The following is a 19,086-nucleotide window of genomic DNA, read 5'->3' on the forward strand; positions in this document are numbered from 1 at the left end:
CATAAATGAGGTATATGTAGGGTGGTGTTGCATTCAGCATCTTCTGAAGCATGGTGAAGAGCTGGAAAAATTCAACATTTCCCAAGGGCCTTCAGTTTACGAAGATTTTATTGTTGAGCCAGGCACTGTGCCAAGTGCTTCTGTGCAGTACGGAATTCAAGTTCATGCACCATCCTGTGAGGTGAGGTCATTTTCCAGATGGAGAAACTGCCGCTTGGAGAGGTGGTAACTGGCCCAAAGCCACCAGGCTAGTGATTGCTGGAGGCCTGAGGAGAAGGCGTTTCTGAAGCAGACAGAATATACCCTGTAGCTGATCACACACCTGTCCCCTGAACAGACAGAAGGTCTGACCCCGGGGTCCCCCTCCACAACTGCTCGTCTCAGGTCAGACTATTCATCCACAAACACCTAAACATTTGCTCTCCTCAAACTCTGTAAAGTTTCAAAACATACAAAGAAAGCAAATCAGGTAATTCTTGCCCATTTAAATATCCTATGATCTAATTTAGGTGATAATGCCTATCTCCTATGATGAAATACACTTATAAAGCAATATGTACCCTGAAAAATGAAACACAGAAGTGACAGAGGAAGGGCCAAGACTGAAGGACTGATGACAGTTCATCCCAGACAGGCGTCTGGGGATTCAAGGCATTTGAGCGCAGACCGGCTCAATGTGCTAAACCAGGGCTCGTCTATAGATTTTACTCATCATAAATATTCTTTAATGACTGAACAACAACAAAATGTTTTAAAGTGAGGTGGGGGCTTTTTATATTTTATGTTACTGTGAAATCACTGACCCCGTGGTGTACCAAGGCTCAAAAAGCAAATTTTTAGGAAAGAAAAATAGAGGAGGACAAACGAGAGTCATGATTTAAAACAAACGGCGGGCAGGCAAGTTGCATCAATAAACCTCTCTGGAGCCATTTGTTAAATGACTAATTTCTCTCTGGAAGGCAGATGTTTATCAGGAAACCCTCCCAGGAAACACTGCAACGCACAGCCTGGTGATCTGAAGGGGAGATATCTGGGTACTTTTGTTCCCCGAAGGCCATGAAGAGACAGGGAGGAGGCGTGGCAGCTGCTCACCGGTCTGTATTCCTGGAGCAATGCTGAACCGCATTTATGCTCACGGCAAATCACAGACCGGTCCTCCTAAGACACCAAAAGCTGCTTGCACACGCACACACCCGCCCATCTTCCCCGATTCTAGCACAGCACAAAAACTGACGCCCAGAAAGAGTTCTGTCACGAGGGCATGGCACTCGTGTTCTGACAGCAGCACACAGACACCCGTTTCACACCCAGCTAGCAAGAAGAGATGAAACGGAGCCTGCCTGATGACATCTACAACCGCAGGTGCTGAGGGGCACAGCAGCAGCAGCAAAAACTTGGGAAAGGGGCCAGTAAAACGTGGGTACTCACATGCGCCTCGAAACAATACAGAGGAGACCAGGACATGGCTTCTCTGCTTTTAAACTCGAGGTGGAGGGTGTTTCAGACCTGAAGGGCGCAAAGGACCTGGAGGGAGGGAGTTCTCGACCAAGTGCAGGAAATGCTACTCTCTACGAGGCCCGGGATTCTGACTCACATGGCATCCGTCATCCTCTCCCCAGCCCTAGAACAGGACGCCGCCCAAGCAGTGTTTGATGAACATATAATTGAGTGGACTACATGAATATGAATGAATAAATGCACAAATGCCATATTACAGCAAAGATTTCTCCACCTGGGGCCCTCACACAAAGCAAAAGCAGAGATAATTTGCCCAGCAAATATTTCCTCTCCCAAATATCCTAAGCCTTAGTTGAGCTCCTGGGAAGGTAAGTTAAATGCGTAAATGTAAATGATTTTTCCGATTGCTGTAAATCTTAGCAGGGCCCTGACAGCAAGGTACCAACCAAATCTACAAAATAATAGAAGTTTTTCAGACTTTGACATGAAAGGAGTAATAAGAATGGCCTGTGTTCATCACGTGGAAGTGACTGGCAACAGCACACCCATCCTACTGGAATACGCATTGCGTCTTTTTCCCTACAGAAGGCAGGCTTTGGCCCTCGAGTGTCAGTAAGAAAACGTTTGGGTGAAGACCTTCCCACTGGCTCCCCATTTTTAGGGCAGTCATGACTCCATCACTCTTTCCTACTCCCTTCCCTGTCTCCCGACAAGAATATGCCCACAAATGTTTGCAACTTCTATTACCAAACCCTTTGCAAAGTTCCTCCTCACTCCCCACCGTCCAGAAATTTCCCCAGCCCCTCCAATCCTACACACATTTGGAGTAAAAATTCAGATAGCATCTAAAACCAAGCTACACTTGTCACTTAATAAAACCCAATGAGTGCTCTGCTTTCTTAAATCAGATACTCCTGTTAATCTGCTAGGAATCATCCAGAATTAGCTTCTCCTCCCCCCAGTGCTATGGGCCTGAATGACTCACCCTTGCCGCACACGTCCCTTCAGCTTCCACGCTGTGCTGACACCCGTCACAACGCCGCCCTCGTTTTGTCACCACGCTTCTTCAGCATCTTCTCATGCACCCCGAGGAACCCTCTTTGCTGCAGTACCCTCCTTAGTTTAAACATGTCAGGCTTGGCTCCTCTGCTATGTAGTGAGAGAGCCAGGAGGTGCTCTGTTGTCCAACACGATGGGGGAAAGGAAGGACTTATCTTAGTTTGTTTACTGGTGAATGGAAGGGCATCACACGTATCATACTTGGGTGGCCAACCTTCAAAAGCAGTAATTCTCAAGGCAAATGTACTTAATATTGAAGATATACTGAATTTTAACGAGGCTTTGATGATTCAGAGGGGCTGCAGGGACATGCTGTGCTCAAGACGCGTAATCATGAGTGTCAGCTCCCCGAACTGTAGGGTTTGGAAAGGGCACTGAAGGGTGCATGGGATTCGCTTCTGCTCAGTGGTCTCCTGGCACTGGGCAGGCGCAGCACGTCTGACTATGTCTGGAAATGCTCTGGGGAGCCCTCGCTGGTTGTTCTTTGGGGGACGTGGGGGCTGGGAGTGTTTTGTTTTTTATTGATATAATTGACATATACCACTGTGTAAGGTGTTGGTTTGATATATTTATGTATTGCAGAATGATCACTACAGTAGCATTAGCTAATACCGCTACCATGTCACGTTACGTACTTATCATCTTTTTTGTGTTGAGAACAGCTAAGATTTAGCCTCTTAGCAACTTCGAGTTTATAGTACAGTATCGTTGACTATAATCTCTGGGCTATGCATTATAAGATCTCCAGAACTTTTTATCTACTGGTTTTAAGTTTGTACCCTTAAACAACATCTCTCCACTTCCCACCCCCCAGCCCCTGGGAACCATCATTCTACTGTTTCTGTAAGTTCAGTCTTTTAAATTCCACATAGAAGTGATATCCAATAGTATTTGTCTTTCTCTGATTTATCTCACTTCCTAGCTCGTTTCCTATTCGGTCCTCTAATATGATTTCACCCATTCAACAAATGTTTAAATTCGCATTGTTTGCCCGGCAGAATTTCTCAATTTTTGGCTCTGGCACTAACTCTGGCATTTGATCCCCCTCCTTGAGTACTTCTCAATAGAAGAGGTAGCACGCCTCCCCTCTCCAGCTGCCTGGTAAAGCTCTGTTTTTGTCTGTTGCCCCCATGAACATCAGTTGTAGCAAATGGAGAAGCGGTTTCTCAGGGGTCTTTCTCATCTCATCTGATATGTTGGGGAATAACACACAGTGGAAAGCATGATCAGGTTTTTAAATTATTTTGTTTATCTGACCATTTTTCTAATTATAAAAGAGAACTGTAGCCAAACATCCCTGTACTAAGCTGAGATGGACTCAAAAATTTAGATAGGGATGTGCCCCATCTCCTTTTTCTATCATCTAACTCACCAATTTGTGGGTTTTTGGGGGGGGAGGGAATGGTGGTATATCCACTCATTGACATTCATCCTTATTTTTATTCAAGAATTTATTAATTTGAAAGCACAGTGGAGGGAGTTGGGATTCTGCAGACTAGGAACCAGCCTTGGCTTTAAGGACCAAGCTCTCACTTGGATTTCCTGCACCTCAGCTCCCTCCAGTTGTAAGACAGATGTTAGCACCTGCCCTCAGCAATATAAGGAGAAACCAGATGACGATGGAAGGATTTACATAAGGTTTTATATAAGAGGAGCCATTGAAATATATCTCAGAGCTAATTGCTACCTTTTCTGAGAAGAGTTGCATTCTTTAAAAAATAACTAAGCACTTGAACGCTAAGATGTTTGCCCACTGGAATTCTTCAAATTTTCCTGTGTTCACTTAAACAGAATTAAGAAACAATTACATCAGGTTAAAAAAAATCTTTTAATTAAAAATTTAAATTTATTGAAATAACAATGCAACTAAGCCAAAGCTATGACGTCACAATGCCACCACTAGGCGACAGGAAGTTTCAGCTCCATATCATCACATGAGGGCACCATTGCATATGCAGCCTATCATTGACCGAAATGTTGTTACCCGGCGCACGACTGTGTCTGAAGGTTATTCTTTCTCACAGAAGAATGTACCAAAACAAAGAACACACCTGCTCCGGAGCAAAAAATAAGTCCTCCAACTAAGTGTCTCAGGAAACCAAGTCTCATTCTCAGTCTAGCACAAATGCAATGTACCGAAAACACACAGTTCTCTTCACTTTAAGGGCACACAATGCCCAAGAAGGTGTGTTACTCTGTAAACAGATACGATTATACCACGGACACGCAGGATCATCAGCTCCTAAGTTTTCTTCCCTTTCACCTCCAATGTGCCTGAATGTACGTTTGGTGTAAATGCTTAGGGGGGCACGGCCAGCTTCTATCACAAGGTGCATGTGACACAGGGTGGCTTCTCTTTCCCAGTCACAGTGTTAAATGGGGTTCTAAACCCACAAGGGCACCCACCATACTCACTGCAATCATTACTATATGCATCTCCACAGTACCTTTTTACTTCCACAGGAAGGGAATCCCTCGTTCCCTTCCTACGCGTACCTACTGTGTGCAGAGCTCAAAGGACTACCTACAGAGCTCTGCAGAAGCTAGTTTACTAAGCACTTACTGTGTCCCAGACCCCGTCTTACTGCCTTATGTGCATCATCTCATTTACTCCACACCTCATGTCCATGAGACGGGAACTAGTATCATTGTCCCCATTTTACAGATGAGAAAACAGTGAGGGAGAGCTTAAGTGATTTGCCTCTGTTGTACAGCAAGAAGGTGGCAAAGCTGCAATTTGAATCCATGTGTGTCTGACTCCAAAGCAAATGTTCTTAACCATCTCCCTGAAATAACGGAGAACAAGTCAACATGGTATTCCTGAACTCTAAGAGTTTGGGGTTGGGACAGCACAGAAAAGCAAGAATTGAGTGGAATTAAGCTATTCACCTGTCCAAATCTGCAGAGGACACCACAGTTCATGAGAGAGCCGGCTCAATTCTGGAAAACAACTAAAAGATGTTCACGGCCCTGAACAGACACTCTCTCTCCCCTCCTCCTTTTCTTCTCGTGGGGCGAGGGCATAGAAGTCACGACAAAGTGCTGGGAGAACACCTATACTTGACCACACTAGGGCAAACAGCTTGCGTATTCCTGACAAGCCAGCGGTGAGAGTGTGCCTTCTGCCCAAGGGACCCCTGCAACCATTGAAATGAGCCTTCAGAAAACGAGGTCTTCCAGAAGGAGAATACAGTGATCCTTTCTTCCCTGTCAGAAGTGAGTACTGTAACCACTTGGATTAAAATGCCCCATTTCTCAGTGTCATTTTGCCGCAGGGTTACAGTCTCTATTCAACTGAGGTGCAGGCTTTTTTCTAAGAGAAAACAAAAAAAAAGAACAAGTGGTCGCCTAGATCTGAGGTAAAAACGAAAAAAGCAAGTTGACTTGCTTTGAAATGCAAAAGACCTCTCTCCAGCTTGTACCAGTACTCGAGGGACCAGGGACACAGGGACACGGCCAGCGCTGTGCTCGCTGCCCGTCAAGGGCCCCTGACAAACAGCAGCTTGTTTTCCAAGAACCAAGGAAGATCCTGGCCCTCTGCAAGGTTCCACCGACCAGTCTGCCAAAAGCTGAAGCAGTGCAAGCGCCACCCAGATGCAGATGGGCTTGGGTGCTGCTGCCGTTGCGGTTCTTTTAAGGCACTCAGGACTACATTTCCCCGAAGGTCACCAAGCACAGAGAAGGTGAAAAACAAACAGTTAGTCTGTATCATATCCCAAAATGGGTCCAAGCCATTTCTCCACCTCGGTCATAGACATATTCTTCCTCAGAGCATAATCCTCAACCTGCGAAAGAGTAAAAAGCGGTGTATTAGACCAAAATGGTAAGAGTTTTTGAACCAAAGTTTCCACAAAACATTAAGTACCTTCCATGTCTTGTCTAAATAACAAACTACTGAGTTAAGTAGCTTATTTTTTGGGCAGGCAAACAACATGTAGTGAATATCTGATGCTCAGAAGCTGGCTGGTGTGTGTGTGTGTGTGTGTGTGCGTGCGTGTGTGTGTGTGTGTTCTGCATAAAAACGGGAGGGCTAGAATTGGGGCGATAAAATCAAATGAAGACCTTAACTGAGATAAATTTCTTCATCCCTTCCCTCTCGTTTTATTCTCATTCACATGTGAAATAAAATAGTTTGCACAGTTCCACTTAAAACAAGACAGGCATCTTGGAAAGCCAATGAAACCCTTACCTGATCCTTGGAAATTTTCCCCACAGCGAAGTACTTGGCCTTCGAGCTGGAGAAGTAGAGGCCGGACACTGCTGCTGCAGGTGCCATGGCCAAAGACTCCGTTAGCCTGATGCCTCGAGAAAGGAAACGGGAGAAGCCCATTGATTCCCGCCCGGCTCAGGCCTGGCCCTGGGGAGGCGCCCAGTAACTCTCGTTGGACAAGAGAGTGAACATGAGCTCATGCCTCTAGGTGGACACGTGACACAGCATGAAAGATGGGACCAGACTAGTCCAGCGAAGTCCTGCCACAGGGATGAACAAATTCCAGACATACAATCCCCTTTCACTCAGGCCTGGAAGACTCTGGCCTCGGACGCCCCGTCCTCCAAGATGGGTTACAGAGGCCCCCACTTGCCCCTAAGCCTGGGCCTTCCCAGACAAGGGGCTCCAAGCCTGGAGCTGAGGTGCCCCGGACTCCTGTGGGGCCACTGCCACCAGGGTGACCAGCAGTCAGGCTCCAGGAAGAGTGAGCCTGCAGCAGTGCTTAGGAAGAAAAGATAACGGTTTCATCAGGAGCTTAGAACTCAGAGGGCACATGGAATCTGCCTAGTCTAAGCCACTCATTTCATGGCCAGGGAAACAGGGCAGCACAGAGGTAAGGTGTTTTGCCAAAGGTCACCCAGCTCATGGCAGAAACGGGACTGCTGTGCCCGTCTTGTGACTCCTCATATCTGTGCTCTTCCTGCGAACCCAAAATCAACACAGCCTCACTTCCTCACTTAAATCTCGACTCCGTAACTCCTCAGTGTTGATGGCATGCTTTTGATTAATACCACTAAATATTGTTAATTGTGTTAATAACAGTGTAAAAGTAAGAGACAGGAGAGCTGACCGGAAGGGCGGGAGTGCTGTGAGACTAGCCCCCAGAGATACTGCCTCCAAGCAACAGAAGGAGAAAGAACCAGCAGGAGGTTACTAAAGGTTACAAAGGTCATCGAGAGAGATTAAAAACAGTAACACAGCTGTAATAGGAAAACCGGCAGGATGAGTAAGCTAAATTCTCCTCTGTTCAGGTTAAGAGACAATAAGTAACACTGATGAATCTAAAAATGGTGATGTAAGACTACTCAATAATAAGGAGGTTACATACTAAAATAAACAGCTAGAGGTGAGAAAGGATGGGAACACAGATGATTTCATTAGGAGCCTTTCCACAGTCTTACACGTTAACCACCTGTATCATGACGTAGAAAAGAGCACACCCAGTGAATAAGGACCAAGGGGCGCTCACCTCTTCCTGGCACGTACCTGTGCACTGCTCGATGTCCGCCAGTTTCCACATGGTGAGCTTCTCTGTGTGGTCAGGCTGGCTCGGGTAGCCGGGGGCTGGGCGGATACCCCCATAGCGCAGTCTTCGCAGGTCGATGACGTCCAGCTGCTCACAGCCACAGTAAGCCCACAGCTCTCTGCGGACCCGCTCGTGGAGCTCCTCCGCAAAGGCCTGGAACCCAGAACACAGCGGGCTTAGCAGAGGCCAGACCCTCGGCAGCAGTGCTGCTTCCACCCTCCGTCAAAGTTATCGGGGCACCACCTTCTCCCGGACCACGGCCAGGAGAATCTGGCAAGAGGGGACAGGCTGGATTCTCGACTCATCTGCAATTTCATTAGTTGCTCTGCTGTTCAACTCTGACCTCAACCTGGGTTCTGAAGTATCGCATTCAATGATCCAAGGAGTCTAAGCCTTTTAACATAAATGTTTCCCATGTTGCCAGAAAGAGAAACTGGGACCACCAGTTTCTTGTTCCTCCACTGTCAGCCTCAAGAAAGGGGGAGACGACTTCCCCACAGCTTAAGTCACCCCATTCCATGCAGAGAAAGATGAGGAATCTATGGAGGGCGCCAACATTAAAACAAGGAGTTCTGAAACAGAAGTCTATTGTTAATTTTTCAGGCTCCTTGGGAAAACGTCACATCACAATAAGCAAAGGGAGACAGGAGAACTAAGACAATGAAGTGCAGGTTCTAAATGTGACTTCTGAATATGGCACTGTCACAGGGCTTTCTTTGCCCAAAAGATGATGAGAGAAACAATTCAAAAATTCATGGTTGAAACATGCGTGTGATGTGAAGGCTGGCCTCATCTGACCCTCGGGGCTGCCTCGCTTTCTGGCACCAGCACATGTCCCCACCCCGGGCTCTGTCCCTGGGGCCCCGCTGCTCTACCTCGGCCAGCCGGTCCCCTAGCGCCTTGGCCATGATGCTACTGTAGTCGTCGTGTTGCTCCTCGTAGGCCCGGCTCAGCTCCTCCACCCCAAAGCAGGCAACGGCAAACAGGCCCAGGTGGTCCCGCAGGCCCGAGTGCAGTGGGGCGACGAAGTCCGAGAGGCAGAGGTATGGCTCCGTACTGGCAGAATCCTTCTTGGCCTGAAAACCAGGGCGGGCAGAGGCACTGTGAGCATGGACACAGCCCCACACCCAGCGGACAGCAAGCTCGTCTCTCCAGGAGCAGATGAGCTTCAAACAGGGATGTCTGTCTGTCCTGTGCAGTTACAACCTCGGCCACAGAACAACGCATGGTAGTCAATAAATATATATATATATATATATATATATATATATATTTTGGGGCCAGCCCGGTGGCTCAGGCGGTTGGAGCTCCGATTCCCACATGGGCCAATGGGCTCTCAACAAGGCTGCTGGTTCAACTCCTCGAGTCCCACAAGGGATGGTGGGCAGCACCCCCTGCAACTAAGATTGAACACCGCACCTTGAGTTGAGCTGCCTCCTGGATGGCTCAGTTGGTTGGAGCGTGTCCTCTCAACCACAAGGTTGCCGGTTCAACTCCTGCAAGGAATGGTGGGCTGCGCCCCCTGCAACTAGCAACGGCAACTGGACCTGGAGCTGAGCTGCGCCCTCCACAACTAAGACTGAAAGGACAACAAATTGAAGTTGAAGGGCACCCTACACAACTAAGATTGAAAGGACAACAACTTGACTTGGAAAAAAGTCCTGGAAGTACACACTGTTCCCCAATAAGGTCCTGTTCCCCTTCCCCAATAAAATCTTTAAAAAAAAATTAAAAATTAAAATATATATATGTATATACACATATATACACATATATACATACATACATATATATATATATATATATATATATATATATATATATATATATATATATATATATATATATTTTAAGTGTGTTTTTCCAGAACCCATCCGCTCCAAGTAGTTGTTTCAATCTAGTTGTGGAGGGCGCAGTTCACAGTGGCCCATGTGGGATCGAACCGGCAACCCTGCTGTTAAGAGCACCTCGCTCTAACCAACTGAGCTAACCAGCCGCCCAATAAATATTTATTGAATAAATCAATGAGATGAGATTTTTAAAAATGTATGACGTGACAATACATGACATACATAGTGAAGAAACCAGTGAATTCACTCATTTGACATAGTGACCAAACATTTACTGAATGCCAGCCACAGGCACTGTGCTGGGAGCTGGAACCCTAGACATTCATAGAAAAAAATTCCCACCAGTGTTTTCAAGATCAACACTAAATCCTGAATGTGTGTTCAAAAGGGGCCCACCGAATGTCTACGCCTCTACTTTGCATGCACAGAAGCAGTGCGACAAGCTGCCAGATCAGCAACACAGGCCTAGTGGCTGCCTGCCGGGGGGCGGGGGTCAGGGGACAGCTACGGAGAGCCCTGGGCCAGCCTGAAGCCAAACAAGGTCAGCAGGACTTGCTGCCTCCTTTGGTCCAAATCCACATGTAGACTCTCTCTACCAGGCCAGGTGTCTCTCCTCCCCCATTTTTCATTTTCAGCTGATGACTGACTCTTCCCTACCACTAAGCTGACCAATAAGGCCTTATACACATTTCACCATCAATAAATACTTGCTGATAATGTAAATAGCTAATAATCAATATTTACTGAGCCTTTACTGTATGTCAGGCACTATTCTTGGTGCTTTATATGAACTGGTCAATCCAATCCTCTCAGTAACCTTGTGAAGGAAGTGATACCATCAACTCCACTTCAGACAACAAATCTGAGGCAGAGAGCCTAGCCTGATCAACTAGCTCAAGGTCAGAGAGAGGCAGGATCGGGGATTGATACCACAACCAACGCTCTGGACTGCTATCCAGCACTGCTTAGGACTAACCAGTTAATCAGTGAGTGGCCAACCAGGAGCTCAGGAGCTATTTGCCTGCCAGCTCTGGAAACAAGTACAGCCTAATCCACACTGGGCAGAAAATGGTGCAGGCAAGAAGGTGTGTGACAGTGGCACATGGAAATGTCACAGAGCCCAGGGCCAGATGCTTTCCACCTGTAGTCTGCCCATCAACTGCTCTGTGCTAACAAAGCCAGGGGGAGATACAAAGCTTCCAGGAACCACAAGGAAAGACAGGTGACAGAGCCCCACCGCACTTCAGAAGGGACAGCAATCAGAGCCACTCAGAACAGAGACTCCCAGAGTAGAAGCTGCTCTGCTCTGCTCTGCTCTGCTCTGCTCAGCCAGAATGCTGAGTGACTGGCAGAAAGCACCTCCTCAGAAACACCTACCTGAGTAGTAACACAGGTGCACTAAGAAGTCACTGTATTAAATGTCCTAACACAGTCCTTCGCAGACTGCCTGGACATGAAAAGCGATCAGAGGACACAGAACTTGAAGGATGAAAAACTGGGCCAGGAGAGGTTTCTGACCTTAGCTACACCTGTAGGAGAGAAGTCACCAGTTTCCTAGAGACGAGGGGCTAGAACTTAACACGAGACCCCTGCCTTGTATATGCGGTGTCTGAGCGTGAGTGTAGACAGCAATGGTATGGCTGCCCTTGTGTGCTGTTTAACGTCCCAAATGTAAGAATCTCCAGATGTTGTCACGGTCAGAATATCAGTCACTAGGAATTATATTGTGGTTATAATTAAAAGCAACACTACCACTTTTGAATGACTGAAATGGCCGTAAAACACTGAGAGAATAATTTACTGCAACCCTTTGTTAATAACTCTGGTGAATTCTGGTTCCATTTCTTGTTTAGGACAACAACTTTTTATAGCAGCTAGAGAGACATGCATATTGTGTTTCCCTGAAAATAAGATCGAGTCTTACGTTAATTTTTGCTCCAAAAGACGCTTATATTCAGGGGATGTCCTCCTGAAATTTCATGCTAGGGCTTATTTTCTGGTTAGGTCTTATTTTTGGTAAACACAGTATTATATTTGCACTCTGAAAGGTGGGGGTATATAAGAGGTGGGGGCCTGTGCTCACGACACCAACGGAAGCAGTGCTGTGACAGAACAGCCATCGGGATGCAGACAGGTTGGACTCTCCCCTCCAAGCTGTGGACTCTGCACAATCTCACGTCAACCTTCCCTCTCTCCTCTGTCGAATGGACACATAAACTGCCTGACAACTGTGTGGAGATTAAACAAGACTGTCCATCAAGAGCCCTGTAAGTACCTCGCACCTGGTTCACATTCAGCAAAGGTTTGTTCCCACCTGTGTCCCCTGGAGAAAGGGAGCCACCAGCCTATTTAATAATATGCATGTATACTAACCGATGTTTTGAACACAGAAACGTGCACCTACGTGACCACCAAGGCAGCAGCTGTGCTTCTCATCCACCGTCTACCACACAGGAACACACACTCCTGTTTCTCTAAATCGAGGCTGGCACCTTCTCCCCACCATCCTCACAAAGGCCTTGGGCTCAGGCCTCTGACGTCATTTGGGGGTGAGGTGGGGCAGAGCTGTCATTTATACAAAGCTCAGACTTATTTAATTCTTATTTCCATTTTTTTTTGTGCTCAAATCAAAAAGTAGCAGCAGCCCACCTGCTGTACAGCTGGCTCTCCGTACCTGTTGCCGCAGCCCGTGAAAGGTGGCTATGGGCTGCGCGGCCGCGGGCTCGGCGCCCTCTGCGTACAGGTGAATGTCGTCCTGGATGCTCTGCGCTGGCCAGAACCCAACCACACCCCTGGCCTGCAGCTTCTTTTCACTAATCAGCTCTTTCAGCATATTCTGGGCATCATCGTAGACTTTTCTGGCCTCTTCACCTATTAGGAAAATGTAGTTAAGACTTCACTTACAGATGCCAACAACCAGCAAAGCACGCTTCTCTTAGAGCCACCGGCCTCCTCCGTCACTTTCTCTCCCCTTTTGTCCCCTCCAAATACGTCATGTGTTTGTCGTCACATGACGTAGGGTGGGGCAGCGAAGGGGTCAGTGTGGTTCCCACTGTCTGTTTCCCCAGTTCGAGCCACTTCCATTTTCCCATTTAACGAAAGGCAGAGCCGAGCCTGTGGTTCCCCAAGTTGTCGTCACACAGAGTGAAACAAAGCAGCCAAATCCTTCTGTCACCGATGCTCCTCGTGCACACACCACTCCACTGACCTCACAGGGACCACTGGGGACGTGGAACAGGTTGAGGAGCCCAGTGGCGCAGCCCCTGTTCGGTGGCCTCAGCTCAGGGGCTCCCGCAGCATCTCCCCTGCACCGCAGGCCAGGCTCCCAGGACACCTGCCTCTCACTTTCTGACTCTGTATGTGACGCTGAGCTGCCCCTCCCATGCTGAGGGGCCAGCAGGGTCTTCAGACCTTTGTCAACAGCATGGCCGTCCAGTTTTCCTTCGGCCATTCTACTGCTCGTCTGTGATCACTCAGGAACGGACTGAGAACCTCCTTTCTGCCTGCTGTGGTGCGAGCTGTCCTGAGAGCTACTGGGCCACTGTCCTCACAAACACGCCAGGACCTTCAGAGGAGCAGGCAGGGGCGGTTTCTAAGGCTCTTCGCAGCCCTAATCCCACACTTCCAGCCCCTCCTTCCTGCTCTCATCTGTGACCTAATCCTCTGAATGGCTTAGCATTTGATCCCATGTCTCTAGAGGGGTTGAGGGGTGGGGTTGGAAGTGAGAAGTGGGACTCACAGTTTATGGACTCATCCACTTCTCTAGCTCATGTCCCAGATGCCCTCCCCCAGGCACAAAGGACCCCAAGTCGGCACATGTGTCTGTGCCTCTCACTCTCTCGCCTCTGCCTGGAACGTCTTTTGCTTCAACGCCACCTCCCATTCCCAGTGCCAGCCTCCGTAACTCCCACTTGATCTTCAAACAGCAGTTCAAACACCACCTCCTCCAGCAGCCAGGTACCAGGGGGCAGGGATTACCCTGTGTTCTGGTCATCCGTGCCCAGCACAGAGCCCAGCATGTTAGTGACGTCGGTAATCACTTATTAAAGAACGAATAAACAAACGGTCAAATGCAGGGGATAAAGACAGACCCTCAAAGAGCCGAGCAGGCACAGCATATCCTGTTACATGATAACCGTACACTGTCTCCTGCATAATGAGACCCTCAGCTCCCCACCTATTCTCGTCTGCAAAGTCCCGGCGCTGTGTGGCCAACATCAGGGCGGGAAGAAGGACTTAGGAACTAACCAACGGTCTTGTCGTTAAATATCTTGGGAAAGCCTCGATTCGGGTACTTGCCCCGGAGCTGCCACACGTCAAAGAAAGGCTTCCAGTCAATGTAGTTCACCAGCTTCTGCAGGCTGTAGTCATCAAAGACCCGGGTTCCAAGAAACGTGGGCTTCACTGCAGGGAAGGAGCCCCCTGTCAGCGCTGCCTGCCCGCCACAGGCCCCCCTGGCCGGCTGGCTCCCGCTGTCTGTCGGCTCCCACGCTCTGCCTCCCTCCTGGCACCCGTAGGAGTTGTTTTACAAAGAGGGGAACTTGAAATCATTGTGGAGAAGGAGTCATTCTGCAGTGAATCTTAAATAAAACTATTCTCCCCTGCAGCCGACCGACTCCATCACCCTTGGAAACTTCCTGCAACCCTTCCATCTCCAACCCACCCAAGAAAAATACAGACTTGGGCTAATCTTCGCATGTACAAAGGAGGACAATGCTAAAATAAAGAGCACTGTAGAAATACATGTGTATAAAGTTTAAAGACATGAAACAATCATCTAATTACCTACTGCTATATATGCATGTAGTCAAAGTATAAGGAAATGCATGGCCACGAGGCTTCAAGTTCAGGATCATGCAGAGCGGGGAGAGGCGGAGACACAGAGGGACCTTCGCTACATACGCACCGTTCGTGTTTTAAAGTGGGCAGTGGGCTATTTCTTAAGTGGTAATGGGCATCCGTGAACGTTCAATGTGCTGCTCTTTATGCCTCCTTGCGAGTCTAAAATACATCCTCAGGGAAATCACGGTGCTGACTTCAGAGACAGATGGAGGCCTGAGCCTTCCCAAACATCAGGAGCAGCCATAGCGCCCCCTACCCTCAAGCCTGTTGTGGGGTCAGGCCAGAGTCCAAAGTGACAACTCCACGGCCACTTCCTAGCCCTCCTGTCCTGTTCCCTGATCTGTAAACAGGGATCAGAGAGCATACCCTACCCTCCAGTCTCAGGTGCTCTGGGGGAACAGAAGTCTCAAGAGTATTTTTCTCTCTTAGATAGTAAAAATGAGAGGTAAAAATACCGCAAAAGTCTGAGCAGCTTAATTTTGGCTGGAAACCTCTCCCTTTTCATAATGTTTACAGTAACTCTTTCCCATGAATTCCTGCTCATCTTTTTACTATGCAGGATGAGCCCTTCTTTGTCAACATTCGAGCGTGCTGATTTGTTTGTTAACGAAAAGGAAACTACAGAGAGCCTCCTGATAAAGCCTCCTCTTGCCTGGAAAGGCAGGAGAAAGGTCTGGCTGCAGAGTCACTGCAGGATGTTGTTCTTGACTCTGCAGGATGTTGTTCTTGATTAAGCTTGTCTTCCAGGGCTTAAGATTTTGTTTGAGGTTTTGGCACCAAGGACCCTGAGAGAAGAGCCCTTCTTTCTCCCTGTAGCTACTGTAGGGTGGGTTGTCCTTCAAATGAAAGTGGGAGTTGTGTCAGGGAGCTGCTCCGGGTCAATCTCAGGACAGTGTTTGGTTCTCCTGAGACGGTACCTGTTTGCTTTTATTTTTGTTATCAGATAATGAAGAGTCTCTAGCTGCCAGTCCGAGTGTCTAAGGGCCCTACCTCAGAGTCCCAACGACCCCTGGACAGCAGGTCCTGAGCTTTGCAGAGACTCTGTACTGGGGGTAAAATGACCACTGGAAAAGGGTCCACCGCTGCCTTGGAGCCGTGACCTTCAGAGAACTATTTCCACTAAGATGTGTTGTATATATGTGACTTTCTCTTGTGATATTTTTCCAATTTCATAGTGAAAGGTAAAGAGAAAAAAATAGTTTGGACCATTTGGTGATTTATAGCTTTCAAAGGTTTACACATCTATCTTATTTCGTCCTCACAACATTTCCATAAAGCAGCTCCTTTTTTACACATCAGAAACGAGCAGTAAGATGCTCAAGGTCACTAGATGACACAGAGCCAAGGTGGGATTAAAACCAGGCCTCCAACTCCAGCTTCATTCTTCCCTGTAAACCACACTCAACTCAGCACTTCTGACTTAATCCTCTCAGCTCTGCTGAGCATGTGTAAAACACAGAGTCTGTGAGCAATGAAAGCTGATATGAGCTGTTACCTTGGAAATGTGGACTTAATTAACATAACCCCTGTTCACCTGTCTCGTTTCTACATTTGTATCTCATGCCTCTCTGAGCCTGTCAAAACACCTTACACATTTTATTCCCTCGTGAACACCTACTTAAAGCAAGGAAGGTGGCTAGGAATGTGAAAGGGAGGAAACCAAATATAAGCAACTAAAAGAGAGAAGCATCCAGAGAGAGAATGAGAGAGAGTGAGCATGAAACAGGAGATCCTTCTTTGCTGAGATGTTTTAAAGGTCTGTTCAATGCGAAGGCATTTTCAATTTCAGACATTCCACGTCGACACTTGGGCCAGCCTGGGACCCAGGCCAACACAGTGACAGAGCCACCCAGGCAGTTCTCCAGAACTTGCTTCAAACTGAAGGGGGCCCACTCAAGCACAGCACAGAGGAAAGAGTGTGGGTTTAGAAGACAGATCAAGGACAGAATCCTACAAACTTTCCAAGTTATTACCCCACGCTCAGCATCTTCAAATGAAAGTGGGGATAACAGCACTTCTGTTAAGATTGACCAGGGAGCTGCAGCTGGTCAATCTCAGGACAGTGTTTGGTTCTCCTGAGACGGTATCTGTTTGCTTTTATTTTTGTTATTAGACACAATTAAGAGTCTCTAGCTGCCAGTGTGAGTCTGTAGCCAAGTAAATGCAAAGGTCCCTTCAGCCCACCGTTACCACTCGCAGCCTTTCTCCACCCGACAGACAAACGGACCTGGGTGAGGCTCGGACAGCCAGTCAATATGGAAACCGTTTTTTCTAGCTTCACTTAAGGTTAAGTATCTTCTCTCCTATGAAAAAAAGGACGTTATTTATTCTGAGACTCAGGTTTTCAGCTGCTACTATGGAAGTACATTCAAGAATGCTAGTATGTGAGTTTTTTTTTAAAAAAACAAACTCTTTTATTAATGAAAATTCACATCCTAAAAAGCTCTTTCTTTTCCACCTAATATGGCTTTGCATCAGCACCACAACAGTAGAGAGTAAAGATTCAATAAACATCCAGCAATTATTGATACACAAATAAGAAGCTGATCTGCAGCCTGAACCGTGAAGTCTACAGCCTATACTTTTAGAACACCCGAGGCCAGGGTCAAGCAGCCTGCTGTCCGCCGCCCGGAGGACCCAAAGACAGAGCTAAGAAACTCTCACCTTTGGGCAAACCCAAGGAGAGGGGAAGCAACCAGTGTCTGGGGCTAGCCAATACCTCAGAAACATGTTTTCTTCATGCTACGTGTTATCTCATTCTACCTGCCTAGCTACGCCCAACATGCATCCCCCACACAAAGCCTAGAGTTAAGAAAACCAGCAAGAAATACCCACAATGGCTTCTACAGAGTCATTAAGCCTATTCTCCACGGGTGCCTGGAGCTCATCTAGAAAGGGCCAGAGACCACACCAGTCAGCAGTCAGGGCTGGGCAGTCAGATACAGAGGCTCACGTTGTCCTAACGTCTTCGTTTGCTTCCATTATTTCCTCAAGAACAGGGATCTGTGGAGTCATCTTAGCACACTGTTTCAATTCCCGTTTCCCTGCCGGGTATGAGCTCACGTTTTATTCATTCCCATAACTTGGGTATCTAGCAGAGCACCTGACACTTACTACGTACTACCCAATACATGTTTGCAGGAATAAATAAGATTAATTTTAATATAACCAAAAATTATCGGGAACTTAGACACTGAAGAACTCTGATTTGAACTAGAAAATAGGACTTCTCTAAAACGATTCTAAACCTCAGAACGCTGAAGTTACATTAAAAACTATAGGCTCATTTTAGTACCCAAACAAGCTGCGACCGGTTTTTGTCACTTACCTTGAGAGACTCATAGTGGTCCTGTCTAATGTCTTCATACTCTTCCGCGATCTCCTCAAAGTACTCGTCCTTTAGATTCTCATCTAATAGCTGGGAACACTGAAAACACAAGATCAAAGTCCAATAACCACAGAGCAAAAGAGACGATAAAACGTGCAACCCTGGTCAGTTCTGGTGACACGTCCTTCAGGAAGCTTCCCTGTGTTATGTCACTTCCTCTCTGCCTGGCTGTGCCATACAGGGTAACTCAGTGGTCCTGGGGTGTTCGGATCTTGCACATTGCAAAGCAAGGACTGGCCCTTGGAACATCCTGCTTGATAAGAGTGTCCCTATCTACCTGGGGCCTTGGGCCACCCCAGATGGTTTATGCTAACGACGTGACGTGTAGGGGACCTGCCTCATGCTGTACCTACTGATCTCTGGAGGGGTTAAGAACTGAGTAACCGAGGTCAGTTACGTGGGTGCCCACATGACTGATCACGCCCAATACCACGGCTCAGATGAGCCTGCCTGGTTGGCAATGCCCACACACGCTGTCACACAGCAGCAGTGGCAGAGTTAAGCACTGTCCATATGACTCCACAGAGAGTGACACACCTGGAAACTCCTGAAGAGTCACTAGCAATGACCCAAATGACTCATCATTGGACTTACGTTTGAGTAACTACAAAATGTGCCCATTTCCTTGTAGTACATGAGAAGACTAACACCTGCCAGCCACTTGGCTGGTAAAGCCCATCCTCGGCCGGGCTCTCACCGCTTTAGCTCTTTAAGACACTGCCCTCAAAATGGAACCAGAGGGCTGATTCCTTCATAGCTAATGTCCTTCCCTAACGTAGGGCCATCACCACTGTACTTGATAGGCCCAACAGCCTGGCCTCCACGTGGGAAATGTTCAGTCATCAGCATTGGAAAAGGCTACACACCTTAAAAAGAGGCCCATTTTGGCCTTAAGAGTTACTAACCGCTTCGTTCCCGTTTCCTAATCTGTGAAACGGGAGTAATAACGGTATCTACCTCATCAGGATTAAAT

General features: G+C 47.5%; 1 protein-coding gene across 6 annotated transcripts in view; it reads right to left on the reverse strand.

Moving 5' to 3' along the window:
* Positions 1-4,326: 4,326 nt before the first annotated feature.
* Positions 4,327-19,086, reverse strand: part of MTR (5-methyltetrahydrofolate-homocysteine methyltransferase) — an 84,795-nt gene continuing 70,035 nt past the window's right edge. For 4 of the 6 annotated variants that reach the window (XM_081038870.1, XM_081038871.1, XM_081038873.1 and 1 more), the window contains 8 exons: positions 18,054-18,152; positions 16,953-17,028; positions 14,132-14,287; positions 12,558-12,754; positions 8,909-9,109; positions 7,994-8,186; positions 6,707-6,819; positions 4,327-6,302 (listed from right to left, as the gene is read on the reverse strand). In XM_081038870.1, coding sequence (XP_080894996.1) covers positions 6,216-6,302; positions 6,707-6,819; positions 7,994-8,186; positions 8,909-9,109; positions 12,558-12,754; positions 14,132-14,287; positions 16,953-17,028; positions 18,054-18,152 — 1,122 coding nt within the window. In that variant the 3' untranslated portion in view covers positions 4,327-6,215. The remainder of the gene's footprint in view (positions 6,303-6,706; positions 6,820-7,993; positions 8,187-8,908; positions 9,110-12,557; positions 12,755-14,131; positions 14,288-16,952; positions 17,029-18,053; positions 18,153-19,086) is intronic. The other 2 variants (XR_013992617.1, XM_081038872.1) reach the window with 2 other exon arrangements.

This window comes from Rhinolophus hipposideros, assembly GCF_964194185.1.
Source record: "Rhinolophus hipposideros genome assembly, chromosome: 26".
NCBI lineage: Eukaryota > Metazoa > Chordata > Mammalia > Chiroptera > Rhinolophidae > Rhinolophus > Rhinolophus hipposideros.